The sequence below is a fragment of the Nycticebus coucang genome, chromosome 14 (genome assembly GCF_027406575.1).
Source record: "Nycticebus coucang isolate mNycCou1 chromosome 14, mNycCou1.pri, whole genome shotgun sequence".
NCBI lineage: Eukaryota > Metazoa > Chordata > Mammalia > Primates > Lorisidae > Nycticebus > Nycticebus coucang.
In genome coordinates this window covers 3,535,125-3,554,658 of record NC_069793.1, presented here as the reverse complement: position 1 = coordinate 3,554,658, position 19,534 = coordinate 3,535,125, and the positions used below count along the sequence as shown (strand labels likewise).

General features: G+C 39.6%; 1 protein-coding gene across 1 annotated transcript in view; it reads right to left on the bottom strand.

Moving 5' to 3' along the window:
- C14H11orf80 (chromosome 14 C11orf80 homolog) overlaps positions 1-19,534 on the bottom strand; it is a 76,133-nt gene that overhangs the window by 31,861 nt on the left and 24,738 nt on the right. Inside the window, exons 4-8 of the mRNA XM_053561122.1 lie at positions 14,154-14,263; positions 11,222-11,305; positions 8,685-8,740; positions 8,006-8,077; positions 6,290-6,482 (exon numbers count right to left, since the gene is read on the bottom strand). Of these exons, the coding sequence (XP_053417097.1) occupies positions 6,290-6,482; positions 8,006-8,077; positions 8,685-8,740; positions 11,222-11,305; positions 14,154-14,263 (515 nt within the window). The remainder of the gene's footprint in view (positions 1-6,289; positions 6,483-8,005; positions 8,078-8,684; positions 8,741-11,221; positions 11,306-14,153; positions 14,264-19,534) is intronic.

Sequence of the window (19,534 nt, the reverse complement as noted above, 5' to 3'; positions counted from 1 at the left end):
GTTTTTTTTTTTTAAAAAGGACAAAAATCTGGCTTGGCACCCATAGCTCAGTGGTTAGGGTGCCAGCCACATACACCTAGACTGGCGAGTTTGAACCCAGCCTGGGCCTGCTAAACAATAATGACAACTGCAACAAAAAAATAGCCGGGCACTGTGGCAGGCGCCTGTAGTCCCAGCTACTAGAGGCAAGAGAATTGCTTGAGCACAAGAGTGTGAATTTGAGGTTGCTCTGAGCTATGATACGATACCACAGCACTCTACAAAGGGTGACATAGTGAGACTCTGTCTTTAAAAAAAAAAAAAGACAAATTTTTTTTTTTTTTGCAGTTTTTAGCCAGGGCTGGGTTTGAACCCACCACCTCCAGCATATGGGGCCGGCACCCTACTCCTTTGAGCCACACAGGTGCTGCCCAGACAAAAATTTTTTATATATGCATCTACCCACTTAGATACCATTTCTAGTGCCCTTTTCTGTGTGTAGGTCTAGAATTCTATCTGCTGTCATTTTCCTTCCACCTGAAATATTTCCTTTAACATTTTTTATAATACAAGTTTGCTGGTGATTCATTCTTTTCTCTTGTGTATATCTGAAAAAAATTCTTCATTCTTAAAAAATATTTTCACTGGGTATAGAATTCCACATGGACAATTTTCTTTTGTTGTTGTTATTAACAATTTTCTTTTCTACTTTAGTAGCCACACTTTCTTCTGGTTAACACAGTTTCTGGTAAGAAATATGCTTTCATTCTTTCCTTTGTTTCTCTACCTTCTTATCTCTAGCTGCTTTTAAGATTCTTTCTTTAGTACTGTTATGCAGTTTGACTGTAACGTGTCTTGGTGTCATTTTCTTCATATTTCTTTTGCTTTTGTTTCATTGATCATGGATCTGCTGGTTTATACTTTTTGTCAAATTTGAAAATTTAGGGGCCATTATTTCTTCAAATATTTTATCTGCTCTCTCTCCCTTCAGGACTCCAATCACACATCCCTGAACTAGGCCGCCTAAGGCTGTCCCCCAGTTCACTACGCCTTCTTCATTTTTCTTTTCTATGATGGGTTGACATCATACACATCTTCCTTTGTGTTTCATTTTAGTTTCTAGTGGTATAGCTTCAAGTTTACTTATTTTTCTTCTTCAGTGTGTAATCTGCCATTAATCTCATTCAGGGTATTTTTATCCTAAAAATTTTAATTTTTATCTCTAGAAGTTCAATTTGGGTCTTTTTTCTTGTATCTTCCATTTGCTCAATTGTTCCTCCCCCTTGTTGAACATATATTGATAGAATATAGTTATACATCGTATCTATTCTTTTTTTTTTTTTTTTTTTTTTGTAGAGACAGAGTCTCACTTTATGGCCCTTGGTAGAGTGCCATGGCATCACACAGCTCACAGCAACCTCCAACTCCTGGGCTTAAGCGATTCTCCTGCCTCAGCCTCCAGAGTAGCTGGGACTACAGGGACTACAGGCGCCCGCCACAACGTCCGGCTATTTTTTGGTTGCAGTTTGGCCGGGGCTGGGTTTGAACCCGCCACCCTCGGTATATGGGGCCGGCGCCCTACCGTCTGAGCCACAGGCGCCGCCCTACATCGTATCTATTCTACTGTCATTGTTCACTATAATCTGTGACCTTCTGGGTAGGTTTTATTAATCGGTTCTTTTATCCATTATGGATCCTAATTTCCTGCTTCTTTGCCAGCGAAGTAGTTTTTCATTAGCTGCTAAGCAATGTGAAGTTCACCTTGTTAGGTGAAGGGTATTTTTGTATTCTTATATTCTTAAACTATTTTCTGGGAAGCTATAAAATTACTCGGAAATAATTTGAGGCTTTGGGGTCTTGTTTTCAAGCTTTGTTAGTTGGGACTTGAGAAGTCTATAGTCTAGACCCACAGGAACTGTATTAAAGGGTTGTGGCATTAGGAAGGTTGAGAACCACCGGTCTAGAGCAAATTTTTTCCCTGCTACTAAGTCAAATCCTTCTGAGGACTCTACCTGATACCCCATGAAACAGGTTTTTCATTCTGCCTGGTGGAAACAAACTTGCCCAGCTCCACGTAAGCTCCAAGGATTGTTGTCTGGAGCTCGCTGTCTCTGCGCATTTCTTTTCCTCTTCAGAACTCTTTCCTATGCATTCTAGCTTCTCAGACATCCATGAACTCTGAACTTTGTCTCCTCAACTCAGAGAGATCCATCAGACTTTAGTTGGGTCTTTCCTCCCTGCACCACAGCCTGGAAATGCTCCTGAGAAAGTACAGTAGGATAATCACAGGGTTCACTTCTTTCCAGAACCACTGTCCTACATACTGCCAGCTATATATGAAAGCTGCTGTTGAATATAATTTGTCCATTTGTTCAAGGTGGGATGTTAAATCATTCTATTATTCTATCATGGCCAGAAGTGAAAGTCCCTAAATCTTTCTGAAACAAGCTTACTGGCCTTTGATGGCTCCCTTGCATTCTGACCCAGCATGCTACCCAGGTTCGTCCTGTATATTTCCACTCTAGGACTAGAATCAGCCATTTTAGTGAGCAATAGTATTTAGAGAACACATTCAGGGTACTATGAGTGCTTATTGCTAGTGAATTGTCATTGCCTGTAGGTTTTTTCAATGGAAATAACTAAAAAATAAATCATTTTAAAAGCCATAAAAATTGTGGATTTACATTGGTATTCTCAATTGTAGTTTGTAGTTGCTTTTTTAAAAAAACTTATTTATTTGGGGGTTTTTTGTTTGTTTGGTTGGTTGGTTTTTTTGAGACAGAGTCTCACCTTCGATAGAGTGCTGTGGCATCATAGCTCACAGCAACCTCAAATTCTTGGGCTTAATCGATTCTCTTGCCTCAGCCTCCTGAGTAGCTGGGATTACAGACGCCTGCCACAATACCCAGCTATTTTTTTGTTGCAGTTGTCATTGTTGTTTAGCAGGTCTGGGCCAGATTTGAACCCTCCATCCTTAGGGTGTGTGGCTGGCACCCTAACCACTAGCTATGGGTGCCAAGCCATGTTATTCCTTTGATTTTATACTCATATATCTTCTATCTGATGCTGAAAATGTTAACATAATTACTTATTTGTTTTATCCTAAGTATGCATACAATTTCAATATAAATAAATATAAATATAAACAATTTCAATAAAAATATATTATAAATATATATTTAAATAAATATAAATAAATAAAAATAAAAATAAACAATTTCAATATAAATAAAATACCAATATTATTACTAATAATCAAGACCACTGAGTGAATTTTAAGAGTTCTCTGTACTTCATTTCATCCTTAGAGCATATCCCACTAACAATGTACAATCAAAATACCATGTTCTGAAGTCAACTGAATTCTTCTTGCTATATGGATTATGACATTGAAATAATACATAGGTAGGTTTATTACCTTTTATCTTGAAGGATATTTTTACTGGGTTTGAAATTCTAGGTTGATGATTATTTTACTTCAGGGCATTAACACTGTTCGTTTACCACCTTCCATTGCTATGGAGAAGTCAGCTGTCAATTTTGTTCCTCTTTTGAAGATTATCTGTCTTCCTGGCTGATTTGAGGTTTTTTTCTTTGTCTTTGATCTTCTATAGGTACAGATATCTTTGTTTATACATTCTGCTTGATAGCTGAGTTTTAAAATCTGTTTTAGTTGTTTCAGCCATTAACTCTTCAAATATTGTTTCTGTCCTCTGGACATTATCGTATTTGAAAAATTGTTAAACAATTTCTTCTTCCAGAAATAATTTTTATTTGCTTCTACAAGGCATCTAGAATCACTCTAATCCAATTTCAAAGTTTAAGATTTTCTGGGCTGCCTAGATGACTAAACAACATGCAGTCCATATAAAGGACGGTTTACACCAGGTTAACTCCTTAAAATGGAGGCTTTTACTTATCCCTGCCAAAAACAAGCACCCCCAAATTCAGCAGGCCTGGACTCTTTGGCCTTCTTGTCTCACACTGATTCAGAAGTACATTTTAGCCTCTCAGCTACTTGTTTTAATTAGCAAATGACCCATAGGACAAAAGCAGCCCTGATGCTGGGTCAGCTCTCTGTAATTTTTTTCTCTCCTAAATCATGGCCGAGAAATTCCTAGTTCATTGATGCTTCTGATGTTTGTATATTTCATCCAGCCTTTGTCTTCACTGGGAGGGTTGGTCTAAATTATCTAGTTTGCCACTCTCAGAAACTGAAATCCCACCTGAGTTTTCAGTGCTACTTCTCTCCCTTGATTAAACTTTTACCTGAAGACTATTCACTGATCATATTTAAAATGACATCCTCATCATTCTCCATCTCTTCACTTGCTTTGAATTCGCTGCACTATCACTACCTAATATCTTATCTATTTATTTATTTATTTTTGAGACAGAGTCTTGCTTTGTTGCTCTTGGAGAGTGCCGTGGCATCATAGCTCACAGCAACCTAAAATTCTTAGGCTCAACCAATCCTCTTTGCCTCAGCCTCCCAAGCAGATGGGACTATAGGTACCCACCACAATGCCCAGCTGTTTTTAGAGATGGGATCTCACTCCTGCTCAGGCTGGTCTCGAACTCCTGAGCTTAGACAACCCACTTGCCTCAGCTTCCCAGAGTGCTAGGATTATAGGTGTGACAGCCACCATACCTGGCCCCCTAATATCTATTTACTGGTTAAACTTTTCCACTAAAATACAAACTCTAAGAGGAAATAAAATTTGTTTCTTATTCCTTCTAGAGAATGGAATGAGAAAGAAGAAGAAACTTTTATTCTTTGCTTTATACTCTTCTGTACTATCTAGATATTAAGAAAAAGGATGTTTTAAAATATGAAGTGTCCATGTATAGTTTTTACCACTGTTCTGTCCCTCCTCCTCCCCAGTAAGATATTCTGATATTGTCAAATAGCTGACATCTATCATTCTATGCCGTTTCTGTTCTCATTCTTTTTATTTTTAAAATTCAAACAGGGTCTCACTGTGTTTTCCAGGCTAGCTAGCCTCAAACTCCTGGGATCAAGTGATCCTCCTGTCTCAGCATCCCAAGGACCTGGGATTACAGGCAGGTGCCACTGCATCCAGCTTTGTTCTCATTCTTTATGCTCTTCTGTAACTTTGTTTACTCCTATAGCTTCAATCACATTGTAATAATAATTAATAATTATTGAGCACTTATTATGTGTCAGACAGTGTGCTTCATATAGATAATTATAGTTAATTCTAAAAAATAAGCAAACAAGCACCAAAAGAACAATACAACCTTTGAGAGGGAAAGTAGACAAATCTACCAAGCAGGCATTATTATCCCCATTTTACAGTAAGGAGGGAAAGGCTTAGGCTGGTTAGGTAAGTGGCCTCTAGGCAAACAGCCAATTAAGGGTGAATCACAGCCCTGTGCCATGTTCTAAACACAGCCCTACAGGACACTTCACCTATGGTGGAAACTGACACTCTAAAAACCTGATTACTTCCCAGTTCCAGACCAAGATTTCTATATAGATGCTTTCCATCTTCAAAGGATGTCCTGCAGGCATCATAAATTCAACATGTTCAAAGCCAAACTCATCTTCTTTATCTCCTAAATATGCTATCAATGTTTTGCATTTTGCTGACAGTATCATTATTCTATTAACTGTCCATGGAAATATTTTTTTCATGGAAATTTTTTTTAAGAAACATGGTCTCACCCTGTCAACCAGGCCAGAGTAAAGTAGCCCAATCATAGCTCCTTGTAGCCTTCAACACCTGGGCTCAAGCTATCCTCTTGAATCAGCCTCCTGACTAGCTGGGACTCTAGGTGCACATCACCACACTGGTTACTTTTTTTTTTTTTGAGACACAGTCTCATTTTGTCACCCTCCGTAGAGTGCTATGACATCCCAGCTCACGGCAACCTCCAATTCTTGGGCTTAAGCAATTCTCTTGCCTCAACCTCCCAAGTAGCTGGGACTACAGGTGCCCACCACAACACCTGGCTATTTTGTTGTTGTTGTAGTTGTCATTGTTGTTTGGCAGGCCTGGCCGGGTTCAAATCCACCAGCCCCAGTGTATGTGGCTGGCCCTAACCACCGAGCTATGGGCACTGAGCCCACCACACTCTTAATTTAGGCACTCATCATCTCTTAACCCAGTTCTCTTACTTACTTCCTTAGTAATAATTAACTTCTCTTTCCCAGTATTATATGTTTTTATACAAATCACACATGCTTGTAGCTATGGAATTCATATACTAAAGGCTTTCCTAAAATTAGGGCATTAAAACCCCATCTTAAAAGACAATTGGACAGAATTTGAAATCAAAAAGATATGGAAACTGAAGAAATCCTGTTCAACTGGTTGGAAAAGTCCTTCGGGGTAGGGCAGAGAGCAGCAGCTGGCGTCAGTGTTAGCTCTCCTGACAAGTCCCTGCCAATCACGTCGTCAGAGATGGAAAGTGTTGCTGGATGTCCTAGCACAGGGTGGATTCTGCTACAGCATGATTCAGTTGTACCAAATTTTGGTCTACTGTCAGCAAACACAAGACAAATTTAACTGTTTTTTCCTTTTTTTTTTGCAGTTTTGGCCAGGGCTGGGTTTGAACCCACCACCTTTGGCATATGGGGCCAGCACCCTACCCCTTTGAGCCACAGGTGCCTCCCCTGTTTTTTCCTCTTAAGAAATTATTTAGCTCAGCGCCTGTGGCTCAAGCAGCTAAGGTGCCAGCCACATACACCTGAGCTGGCAGGTTTGAATCCAGCCCAGGCCCGCCAAACAGCGACGGCTGAAACCAAAAAAAACAGCTAGGCATTGTGGCGGGCGCCTGAGATCCCAGCTACTTGGGAGACGGAGGCAAGAGATTTGCTTGAGCCCAGGAATTGGAGGTTGCTGTGAGCTGTGATGTCACGGCTCTACCAAGGGCGACAGCTTGAGGCTCTGTCTCAAAAAAAAAGAAAGAAATTATTTAAGGTTGGGCTCAGTGGCCCATGCCTGTAATCTTAGCACTCTGCAAGGTTGAGACATGTAGACTGACTGAGCTCACAGTTTCAAAACCAACCTAAGTCAGAGTGAGACCTCGTCTCTAAAAATAGCCAGGCATTGTGACAGGCACCTGTAGTCCCAGCTACATGGGAGGCTGAGGCAAGAGAATCACTTAAGCCCAAGAGTTTGAGGTTGCTGTGAGCTGTGATGCCACCGCACTCCACCCAGGGCAATAAAGTGAAACTCTGTCTCAAAAATAAATAAATATATAAATAAATAAATAAATTCTCATGTGAGGTGTAATTTTGGGTGAGAATAAGAAAATAGTCTAAAAAATCTTGGACAGTCTCTTCAAGTTGTAACATCCTTATGACTTACTGGTATTAACTTGGGGCATATACACAGGGACTTAAGCATATATTAGGTTTTTTTAAAAATAAATATAGCTCATGTTCACTTTGGATTCTGTAGCAGCTGAATGACACGAGAAGGTGAGGCAGAGGGTTCTGTCTGTGCCATATTATTGCCATTTCCTCTATGAACTGTGTTTGGAGTCTGAAGGAGGTTGAGGTGGGTAGAAAGATGTTTTCCCAACTTATGCAAAAGGCTGATGCACAAAAAATAATATATAATGAATACCTTTGTATTCATACTATCTCTCTAGCCAAAAGTTCAAGAAAACTTAAATTCACAGACCTCTCTTCTTATTTCTAAATGGATTTATAATAGCATGGTCTGTTTCTTTTCATTTATAGAAGAAAATAAGGCATGGAGAAGAGAGGAACGTGCCCTTGGGTTAAGTAGAATATACTCAGGGAGCCAAGAACAATAACAGTTTTCAACATCAATAATTTAAAAGTGTTATTTCTACTTTTCTTTTTTCTGTGGTCCAGGTTAGAGTGCCATGGCATCATCATAACTCCCTGCAACCTCAAACTCCTGGGCTCAAGCATCCATTTTTCTTAAAGAAAAATGACAAGTGAGATGATTTCCAATTTCTAACCACACTCATCTTCAGAATAGGAGAGTCAAACACGAAGACAGCAAACATTGCTTTTCACCTTCACCTTACATAATGCTGCGAGTTTACGACAAGAGCAATTCCATTCCACAGATTCAATGTGGGTTCATTCTCTACCCTGCAAAGCAAAGAAAAGCTAAGCTATCTCTCAGATTCTAAAATCAATCTCTGCTATCACCCCTGTGATTACTAGAATTCAGTAACTAATTAATGGAAGGGGAAAATGAAAAATTTTAAGTTCACTTCTCTAGTGAAAGGGAAAGACATGAAAGGTTTAGATGAATCTATTTGTTTACTAAAAGTTAATACAGAATAAGAAAATATGAGGTTGGGCATGGTGGCTTATGCCTGTAATCTGGGAGGCTAAGGTAGTCAGATCACCTGAGCTCACAGGTTCGAGACTAGCCTGAACCACAGCGAGACCCTGTCTCTAAAAATAGCTGGGTGTTGTGGTGGGCACTTGTAGTCCCAGCTACTTGGGAGGCTGAGGCAAGAAAATTGCTTGAGCCCATGAGTCTGAGGTTGTTGTGAGCTGTAACGCTATAGCACTCTACCGAGGGCGACAAAGCAAGACTGTCTGCCCCCACCCCACACCCCCCAAAATGTGGAGATCTCAGAAAATTAGTTTCAAGGTAACTTTGGGTCAATAAATCAAACTGTGACCCTACTGGAAGTAGGACAATAATGGCTGAGAAAAACTGCAGAGCCATAACATAAGGACTTACCCAAAGATCTCCTTGGAGAGGATTCCATTTACCTTTAGACTGAAATTAAATCTGATCTGCAAAACAAAAAAACAAAAAATGAAGTATGAGATTTAACATGAGCCAGGATAGAGATTAAAAACTTCCATACTCAATCCCTAAAAGAATAGAATATTCTTTTTCTTCTTTGAGACAGAGTCTTACTTTGTCACCCTGGGTAGAATGCTGTGGCGGTCATAGCTCACAGCAACCTCAAACTCCTAAGCTCAGGTGATCCTCTTGCCTTAGCCTCCCCAGTATCTGGGATTAGCAGTCCACCACAACACTCAGCTATTTTTTTAGAGATGGAGTCTTGATCTTGCTCAAGCTGGTCTCAAACTCCTGAGCTCAGGTAGTCCACCCGTCTCAGCTTCCCAGAGTGCTAGGATGACAGGTGTGAGCCACCAGGCCCAGCTGAAAAGAATATTCTTTTAAAAATTTTTTTTAATAAATACCATTTTTACTATTTTTAATCAACAAACTATAATTATATACATTCATGGGTTACAATGTGATATGTGATTTATGTATCCTATGTGGAATAATCAAATCAAGCTGATTAACCCATCCATCACCAAGCACACGCATGCCCATAATGCCATCTATTCCAGAGGCTGAAGCAGGAGGATCACCTGAGGTCAGGAGTTCAACAGAAGCCTGGGCAATATAGCAAGACCCTGTCTTTAAAAATTTTTTTTTAATTAGCTGGGCATGGTGGACTATGCCTGTAGTCAGCTACTCAGGATGCTGAGGCACAAGGATCACTTGAGCTCAGAAATTCAAGGTTGTAGTGAGCAATGTTTGGGCCACTGTACTCTAGCCTAGGTGACAGAATGAGACCCTGTCTCTGAAAAAGCAGTAGAGATGACAATAAAACTTATTCCATGGGGTTGCTGTGAGGATTAAATGACTGAGTGTATAGAGAGCACTTAGAATAGTGACTGGCAATAGTGAGTAGCAATTAAATTCTGCTGAAGACAGAAAAAGCAGGAAGATAGCACAAGAAAAGGGGGAGGTCATATGACATATTTAACTGTGTTCATCTTTATAAATATATCTAACTAAGATAAGGATTAAAAATTTAGCTCTCTAATGTTCAAAAATATTTTATCAAAATGTCCTTATTTTGGTTGGGCACAATGGCTCACACCTGTAATCCCAGCACTTTCAGAAGCCAAGGCAGGAGGACTGCTTGAGGCCAGAAGTTCAAGACCAGCCTGGGCAACATAATGAAATCCTTGTCTCTACAAAAATTTGAATATTAGCTGGGTGTGGTGGTGTGTGCCTATAGTCCTAGCTACTCAGGAGGCTATGCTAGGAGGATTGCTTGAGCTTGACAGTTAGAGGTTACAGTGAGCTGGGTTCATGTCACATTGCACTCCAGTCTGGGTGATAGAGCAGAGCTCTCTCTCTTAAAAAAAAAAAAAAAAAAAGAAAAAGAAAAAAATCCTTATTTGTTCTTATAGTCAGTCACTTTAGAAAAGAAGATAAACTAGTTGGGCATTGTGGTGGGAGCCTGAGGCAAGAGGATCACTTGAGCCCAAGAGTATGAGGTTGCTGTGAGCTATGACACCACAGCACTCTACCCCAGGCGACAGAGTAAGACTTTGTCTCAAAAAGGAAAAAAAAAGGAGAAAATCAGTTAAGGTTTATTATCTAGGTTTAAAAGAAAAATGAAGCACAGAGGGAAGTGAGTTATCTAGATTGATAGAATAAAACATAAAGAAAGTAAGAAAGTAAAAATAAGAATTCAAAAGAAAGCTTTATGTCCAGAGGCCTCTCAGCTGTGTCACACAACCAATAGAATGACTGCCTTAAGGACACAGAAACCACTTGGCCGGGTGCAGTGGCTCACGCCTGTAATCTTAACATTCTGGGAGGCCGAGGCAGATGGAACACTGAGCTCATGAATTCGAGACCAGCCTCAGCAAGAGTGAGACCCTTCCTCACTAAAAAAATAAAAAACAGAGGCAAGAGGATAGCTTAAGCAAAAGTTTGAGGGTGCTATGAGCTATGACACCACAGAACTCTACCCAGGGGGACAAAGTGAGACTCCATTAAAAAAAAAATAAAGAAAAGACATAGAAAGCAAATTAATTCAATATACATATATATTTTTTGAGACAGAGTCTCACCATGTCACCCTTGGTAGAGTGTCGTGGCATCACAACTCACAACAACCTCAAACTCCTGGCCTCAAGGGATTCTCTTGCCTCTGCCTACCAAGTAGCTGGGACTATAGGCACCCGCCACAATGCCTGGCTATGTTTTTGTTGCAATTGTCATTGTTGTTTAGCTGGCCCAGGCCAGGTTCGAACCCGCCAACTTTGGTGCATGTGGCTGGCGCCATAATTACTGTGCTATGGGCACTGAGCCAATCAATTTATTATTAAAAGTTTTAATCATCTTCACTGAAAGAAAGAGAAGCTATCATATCCTCCCATGTTCTACAGAGCAGTGGTCTCTTATAACATATGACTTAAACAAGAGAAGCATTATTGTGCAAAAGAATAGATTACCTTAGGGTGCACCATGGTGATTTTATGTAAAAAATGCTTTATAACCAAACAATCTGTCATCAAAGTTCTAGGCTTTTCATCAACCTGTAACAACACAACAAACAAAAACACCTACTAAACATATACAAATTCAAGAGACCAAATGAATCAAATTATGGTATTTCTTCTTGTAAAAGTAATTAAAACCCAGAAAGCTTTTTGGACATCCAAAGAGAAATATCTTTAGGAATAAGAATTATACACAAATGGAATCTAAACAACCATCACTTCTTGTGGAACTTCAGGAGACACATGAAGACAGATCAGAGTAAAACCAGTATCAAAACTACGTTTGGAGACAAATTTTTTTTTAATGAGGTGCTAAAAGGAACACCAGAAAGACTGGCACCTCACCCAGACTGGGAGGATAAAGGGAACTAACTAGGCAAGTCAGCAGAGGATAGTGAACACAAAGCTAACAACCCCTTTTCAGATCTACTCATAGAATTATTAGAGACAGACAGAGGGACAGAGACAGAGACTTCAAAGGCTTTCACAGGTGGCTTATAGTGAACTTACTTATGTGCTGTTACAGAATAAAATAGATGCTGCCAGCTTGGGCAGCACAAAATCCTACTACTGAATCATATAGTTTTATTCTTCACCTTTAAATGTGCCTAATTATATGATAGCATATAGAAGTATGAACTTACGCAGTCATGGGCCCTGTATCACTTTTTAGAAGTCAGTCCCCCCTTAGACAGATACAAAAACATACACAGAGGTACAAATGCACAGACACACATTTGTGCATATATATGTGATCCCTTTTATCCTTCAGTATTGTCACAAAAGTAAACATAAAAATGGATAAAGCTGTCAAGAAGATCTTAACTGCTTTTAGGGAACCATGTTATCCAGCCTAATGAACTCCACAGACTTGCTCTGGACATAAACACAAAACCCCATATTCTCCTGAATGAGTCTTTCCTCAGCCTTTTTTGGAATTAGTTTTTCTCTCATGCCCAAATCATTTATTATAGCTTTTTCACGGATATCTCCATTAAATAGTCTTTGCTATGAACCTCAATATTCAACCCTTCTCTCTACTGAAGAATACATGATGAAATCTTTTGCAAACCCTCTTTTCCTCCCTAATTCTCTTCATTCAAATTTTTTTTTCTCTTTTTTTGAGACAGAGTTTCACGTTGTCAGCCTGGGTAGAGTACCTTGGCATCATCGCTCACAGCAACCTCAAACTCCTGGGCTCAAGTGGCCACTTGCCTCAGTTTCCTGAGTAGCTGGGACTACAGGCACCCGCCACAACATCTGGCTATATTTTAGAGACGGGGTCTTACTCTTGCTGAGGCTGGTCTTAAACTCGTGAGCTCAAGCAGTCCACCAGCCTCAGCTTCCCAGAATGCTAGGATTACAGGCATGAGCCATGGCATCCAGCCCTTTTTTCCTCTTTTGAAACAGCAGGGAGGCTGGCATATAGTTGCTTGATCAAAGTTCACTGATCCTTGAAACTCCTGGGCTCAAAGGATCATCCTGCCTCAGCCTCCCTTGTAGCTAGGACTACAAACATACGCCATCATGCCTGGCTAATATTTTGGTAGAGACAGGGTCTTGCTCTATTGCCCAGGATGGTCTCTACCTCTTGGCCTCAAATGGTCCCCTTCTTCCTCAGCCTCCCAAAGTGCTGGGATTACAGATGTGAGCCACCAAACCCAGCCTTGATTCAAGTTCTAATTCTGCTGCTTAACTTTTGTATGACAGTCAGTCAAGTTTTTTGAATCTCAGTTTTCTTCTCTATAAAATCAGGTGATGATCTTTGTCCTATCTACTTCATAGAGTAGTTAAGAGGCTTAAATAATATTAATATATTTAAATGTTAAGTAGGCAAATATTGCTTGTTCCGGCTAGCTAAAACATATAACGTCATTTCCTAGAATTGCTTTCCTTGGTCCACTGGAATCACCTTTTTATTACCACTTGACATTAATACTTTGAGAGCCAACTAACCATTAACTGCTACCAATTATTTACCCCGTGTTTTCCTAAAGAAGATAAGGCACAGCCAGGGATATATGCTGTCCCATATAGACCCACTCCTTTCAGAAGGAACATATAATTATTCAGACATGGAGAAGGCTTCCCAAATACTTCCTGGAAGAATGCTCTAATTTCTTATGTCTCTACCAACTCCAAGGAAGAAAAGAAAGGAGATCAGAGAATTGTTAAAGGGACTGGAGAGTGAATTTTCAATCTCATAAATCTGGATTACAAATAAATCAGTAAAGAGATCTCTAAAGCAACCTAATAAAAATATATCTAAATATGATCTGTACTAGAAATTTTTATTTTCTTTATCAGGAAATCCAAATTCAAATAAGGGCTTATTTTGTTGTTCTGAAACTTATCTGTACATTAGGAATCACCTGGCATTTAAAAAATATTCCAAGTCCTAGGCCACACCTGTTACGGACTGGATTTTGTCCCTCAAACTTCCTCTGTTGAACCCCTAATCTCCAATTTGACTGAATTTGGAGGTAGGGACTTAAAGAAGTAATTAAAGTTGAACATCAGCCAGGAAGAGAGGCCTCACCAGAAACCAACCCCAAAAGCATCCTGATCTTACACTTCTACCCTTCAAAACTGTGAGAAAATAAATCTCTGTTGTTTAAGCCACCTACTCGGTAGTATTTTTTATGGCAGCTCGAACAAGTAAAGCACCCAGACCAATTAAATCACAATGTCTTTGAGTGGGACATAAGACATCAGTATTTTGGAAGCTCCTAGGTGACCTAATGTCTGCACAGGCAAACTTAGAAACCTGTGCCCCTATTTCAACATGGACCCATGATGGACCTAGGCTTTTCTTTCCTGTTATTATATTTGTAGAAAAAACAATAAAGTCATCAGTAATTTATAGAACCACAACAAAACCTGCCTCAAAAATCATCTGGAAGAGTGTTACTGCTGATGTGTGCTGGGAGCAGCTGCTGTCCTCGGGAATCCCGCTCAGCTTTGCAGAGAATCTGGGTAGTACGGACTGTATTTCTGTGTGAGAGGAATGCAACAAAGTAGAATAAGCAGTTTGGATAAGCACCAGGATTTCTGGATTTGTTTATTGAACTGATAAGCCAGGAAGGCTTTTCCCTGATCAAAAGATTACCTGTAAAACTTAAATATGACTGGAAATGGCTATGCATCAACAAATTGCTTGAACATTTAGAATTACTTATTGAGTTTAAGGTATTTAATCTCTCATCTTTTCCATTTTTCACAATTGCTAAATCAATTTGTATTTTCAGTTAACTTCCACAGGGTCATGTCTAATACCAGAAATCTATAGAACTGATAGTTCTGATATTGTTGAGTTTTTTTAATAAACCAATTCATTATTTAATAAATATAAATCTAGTAAGTAAACTGATTTTTCTTTAAACTCATTTAAAGAAAAATTCCAGCATGACTTTCTCAAGCATATACCTAATAGTATGTTCTTAATGAAATGGTCTTTAACAAAGAAAACCAAATTCTTGTCAATTTAATTTATGAATTAACCACTTGCTCTATTTATACAGGTTGACTTAGAACTATCTATCAACACAAAGCATCAGTGAGTTCTGGGTCATCAATAGCAAAGAGATCATCAAAGTATGCACCATCTTTCCTCTTCTCTGGCACTCATATAACAAAGGGAAAAAATCAAATCTTCCACTTTATAAAATGTTATATTTTATTTCTCTTCTACATTAGTATAATAATCCAGAACTAAATAGGAATTTAAAAAAAAGTATCTCAGTATCTATGAATTTTACTTTGTGAGGTTGGCACCGTTGATATTATATATGAATTCAATGTTTAAAACCTAATAATAATAAAATATATCCTAAAATAACAGCAAATGCTTTAACAATCTCAAAAAAGTATGGACTCTCCCAAGTCAAGTTCTAGCAATCAATCTTTTTTTTTTTTTTTTTTAGAGACAGAGTCTTCACTTTGTCACCCTTGCTAGAGTGCTACAGCGTCACAGCTCACAGCAACCTCCAACTCTTGGGCTTAGGCAATTCTCTTGCCTCAGCCTTCTGAGTAGCTAGGACTACAGGCATCTGCCACAACGCCTGGCTATTTTTGTTGCAGTTTGGCCAGGGCTAGGTTGGAACCCTCCACCCTAGGTATTGGGGGCCAGCACCGTAGTCACTGAGCCACAGGCACCACTCCTAGCAATCAATCTTAATGGGTAATGTTTTTCTTTCTTAAATTTGTTTCTCAAATTTAATCAGTCACACAGCCATGGATAATATGTCAGCAAGGTTATGCTACATTGAAGTTTAATGAACTTAATACTGAACCAGGATGCCTTAAATCAATCTTTGGCTTTACTACTGATTGACTTTCTGACATAAGGTGAATTCCTTCTGTGTTTCTTTGTTTCTGTGAAATAAGGAAAAACTGTCCCTCATCCTACTTCTTTTTGACAGTAAGACAGTATAGAAATTGGGTAAACATGGATACATGAAAAAAGGTTTGTAAATAACTTTGAATCTTTCAGAAGTCTTAATAATAATTTAAAATAAATTATACAGATTTAAATCTAAGACATAAAATGATAAAAACTCTAGGACTGGGTATGGTGGCTCACACCTGTAATCCTAGCACTCTGGTAGGCCGAGGCAGGTAGATCACCTGAGCTCAGGAGTTCAAAACCAGCCCAAGCAAGAGCAAGACCCTGTCTCTAAAAAACATAGCCAGGCATTGTGGTGGGTGCCCAGTGCCCAGCCAGAGACAGGTCTTGACTATAACTTAATTATGTCAAATTTAAATTCCTTAAATGGGAATTGGAAGAAATACTGCTTGGACAACCTCAGCCTTCTCAGTAAAGTAGAAGGCAAAGACATTTGTTTAAATGAGTATCACATAATTTGGAACATACACTATGGGAATTAGATAAAAGGATAAACAAGATAAATAAAAGAATGATTACTGAATAACGCCAATAAAGTTAAAAATTCTGCTTAAGGGTGGCGCCTGTGGCTCAAGGAGTAGGGCGCCCGTCCCATATGCCGGAGGTGGCGGGTTCAAACCCAGCCCCGGCCAAAAACCAAAAAAAAAAAAAAAAAAAAAAAATTCTGCTTAAGTTTGTAACGTACCCAACAATGTTTTATGATTTGTACTAATAACACTGGGTAGTTTGCTTCAATGAATTCCCAACAATAAAAAACTAAATAAAAATTAAAATAAAAAACTCACAGGGTAGTTTGGAAATAAAAATGAAAAAGCAAGTAATGGGGATTACCCAAGTTTAGAGACAGATAAGAAAGGAAAGGTAGAAAGTCAAGGAAAGCCAGGCACAGTGGCTGATGCCTGTAATCCTAGCACTTTGGGGGGCCAATTCGGAAGGATCATATGAGCCCAAGAGTTTGAGACCAGCCTGGGCAAACACCATGAGACCCTGTCTCTCTGAAAAAAAAAAAAAAAATTTGTGGGGTATGGCAGCATGTGCCTATAGAAGTCCCAGATGTTTGGGAGGCAGAGGTGGAAGAATTGTTTGAGACCACAAGTTCAAGGTTGCTACCACAATCAGGATGTCACAGCGAGACTCTATTCTCTTTAAAAAATAAAAATTAAAAAAAAGTGGCCCAGCCTAGTGGCTCACACCTGTAATCCTACTCTAGGAGGCCAAGGCAGGTGGATCACCTGAGCTCAGGAGTTCAAGACTAGCCTAAGCAAGAGCAAGACACCATCTCTACTAAAAATAGAAAAACTAGCCTGGTGTTGTGGCAGGTTCCTGTAGTCCCAACTACTCAGGAAACTGAGGCAAAAGGGTCTCTTGAGCCCCAGAGTTTGAAGTTGCTGTGAGCTATGATACCATGGCATTCTACCCAGGTGATGCCATCTGACCACTTTTCAGAATGTATTACATAAATACATGTATTACTTTATGGCTAACCATAAAGTCTACTCAGTGAAAAAAACGCAATGTCTCCTCTTCCCATACCAGCCAAATTTACCACTAAGGCAGCCAATTCCTACTATTCCCAGATGAGATGAAAGGTATGTCAAAAGGACAGAGCTGGAGCAGTAAGTGCCCAACTGGTTTCTCAATAATGAATACCAACAGTTCAAGAGGTATCCAACTTTTTCTTCTCTGCTCACACTGGAAGAAGAGTTGTCTCGGGTCACATATTAAATAAACAAACACTAATGAAGTCTGATTCACCAAAAAAAAAAAAAGGTCCATGCATACTTTCCATGATATCTGATACCACAGATAAGCAAAAATAGTCCTCACAAAGTCATGTTGGACATCCCTGCGTAAGCCAAAGCAGGGAGAAGGCGGGCGAGCTCCCACTGACTGCTGAGTAAATGCAGCCAGGGTATGAGCCAACCCCCTGGATCTCTAATAATAACAGTTGTCTTTTTCTTCCTCCTTTACCTACCCAGTTCAAAAGGAAAAGGGATATGTCAATGTTGACTATAAACCATTTCTGTCCTTTCCATCCCTTTCCCTGTCACATCAAAGCTTGAACATGTTCTCAATAGTAAAGGGCAATTAGATAAATGTAATAGAGAAAAGAGTAAAGAAATATTAAGGAAGCAAAAGACAGAAATCCATTGATCTTAGCTTCTCTTGATCTTCAGTCAACTTTTATAAAATCTTGCCAAGTATTAGGCACATTTAGTAGCAAAGAAACAGTTTAAAATGTATGGAAAGCTTAAGAATTAAGAGTAGTCTCAGAGGGCTTAATGGATACCAGTGACCTGGGAGTGCACAAACTCTCCCCTTACTTCTAGGGTTTTTTTTTTTTTTTTTTTGGAGAGACAGAGTCTCACTTTATGGCCCTCAGTAGAGTGCCATGGCATCACACAGCTCACAGCAACCTCCAACTCCTGGGCTTAAGCGATTCTCTTGCCTCAGCCTCCCGAGTAGCTGGGACTACAGGCGCCCGCCACAACGCCCAGCTATTTTTTGGTTGTAATTCAGCCGGGGCCGGGTTTGAACCCGCCACCCTCGGTATATGGGGCGGCGCCTTACCGACTGAGCCACAGGCGCTGCCCTCTAGGTTTTTTTTGTTTGTTTGTTTTTTTATTAAATCATAGCTGTGTACATTAATGCAATCACAGGGTACAATGTGCTGGTTTTACATACAATTTGAAATATTTTCATCAAACTGGTTAACATAGCCTTCATGGCATTTTCTTAGTTATTGTGTTGAGACATTTATATTCTACATTTCGTAAATTTCACATGTACCCTTGTAAGAGGCACCATAGGTGTGGTCCCACCCATTACCCTCCCTCCCCCCATCCTGCCTTCTCCACTCCCCTCCCTTTTCCCTTTCCCTATATTCTTAGGCTATAATTGGGTTATAGCTTTCATATGAAAACAATAAACTAGTTTCATGGTAGGGCTGAGTACATTAGATACTTTTTCTTCCATTCTTGTGATACTTGGCTAAGAAGAATATGTTCCAGCTCCATCCATGTAAACATGAACGAGGTAAAGTCTCCATCTTTCTTTAAGGCTGCATAATATTCCATGGTGTACATATACCACTATTTATTAATCCATTCGTGGGTCAATGGGCACTTGGGCTTCTTCCATGACTTAGCAATTATGAATTGGGCTGCAATAAACATTCTGGTACAAATATCTCTGTTATAATGTGATTTCTGGATATATACCTAGTAGAGGAATTGTTGGATCAAATGGCAGGTCTATTTTTAGATCTCTAAGTGTTCTCCAAAGATCTTTCCAAAAGGAACATATTACTTTGCATTCCAGCAGTTGTAGAAGTGTTCCCTTTTCTCCACATCCACACCAACATCTCTGGTTTTGGGATTTTGTGATGTGGGCTAATCTTACTGGAGTTAGAGGATATGTCAAAGTAGTTTTGATTTGCATTTCTCTGATGATTAAGGATGCTGAGCATTTTTTTCATATGTCTGTAGGCTGTGAGCCACCTGTCTTCTTCAGAGAAGTTTCTCTTCAAGTCCCTTGCCCACCCTGAGATGGGATCACTTGTTCTTTTATTGCTAATACATTTGAGTTCTCTGTGGATTCTGGTTATTAAACCTTTTTCGAAGATACAACCTGCAAATATCTTCTCCCATTCTGAGGGCTGTCTGCTTGCTTTACTTACTGTGTTCTCAGCTGTGCAGAAGCTCTTTTTTTTTTTTTTTTTGTAGAGACAGAGTCTCACTTTACCACCCTTGGTAGAGTGCCATGATGTCACAAGACTCACAGCAACCTTCAGCTCTTGGGCTTTCGCGATTCTCCTGCCTCAGCCTCCAGAGCAGCTGGGACTACAGGCGCCCGCCACA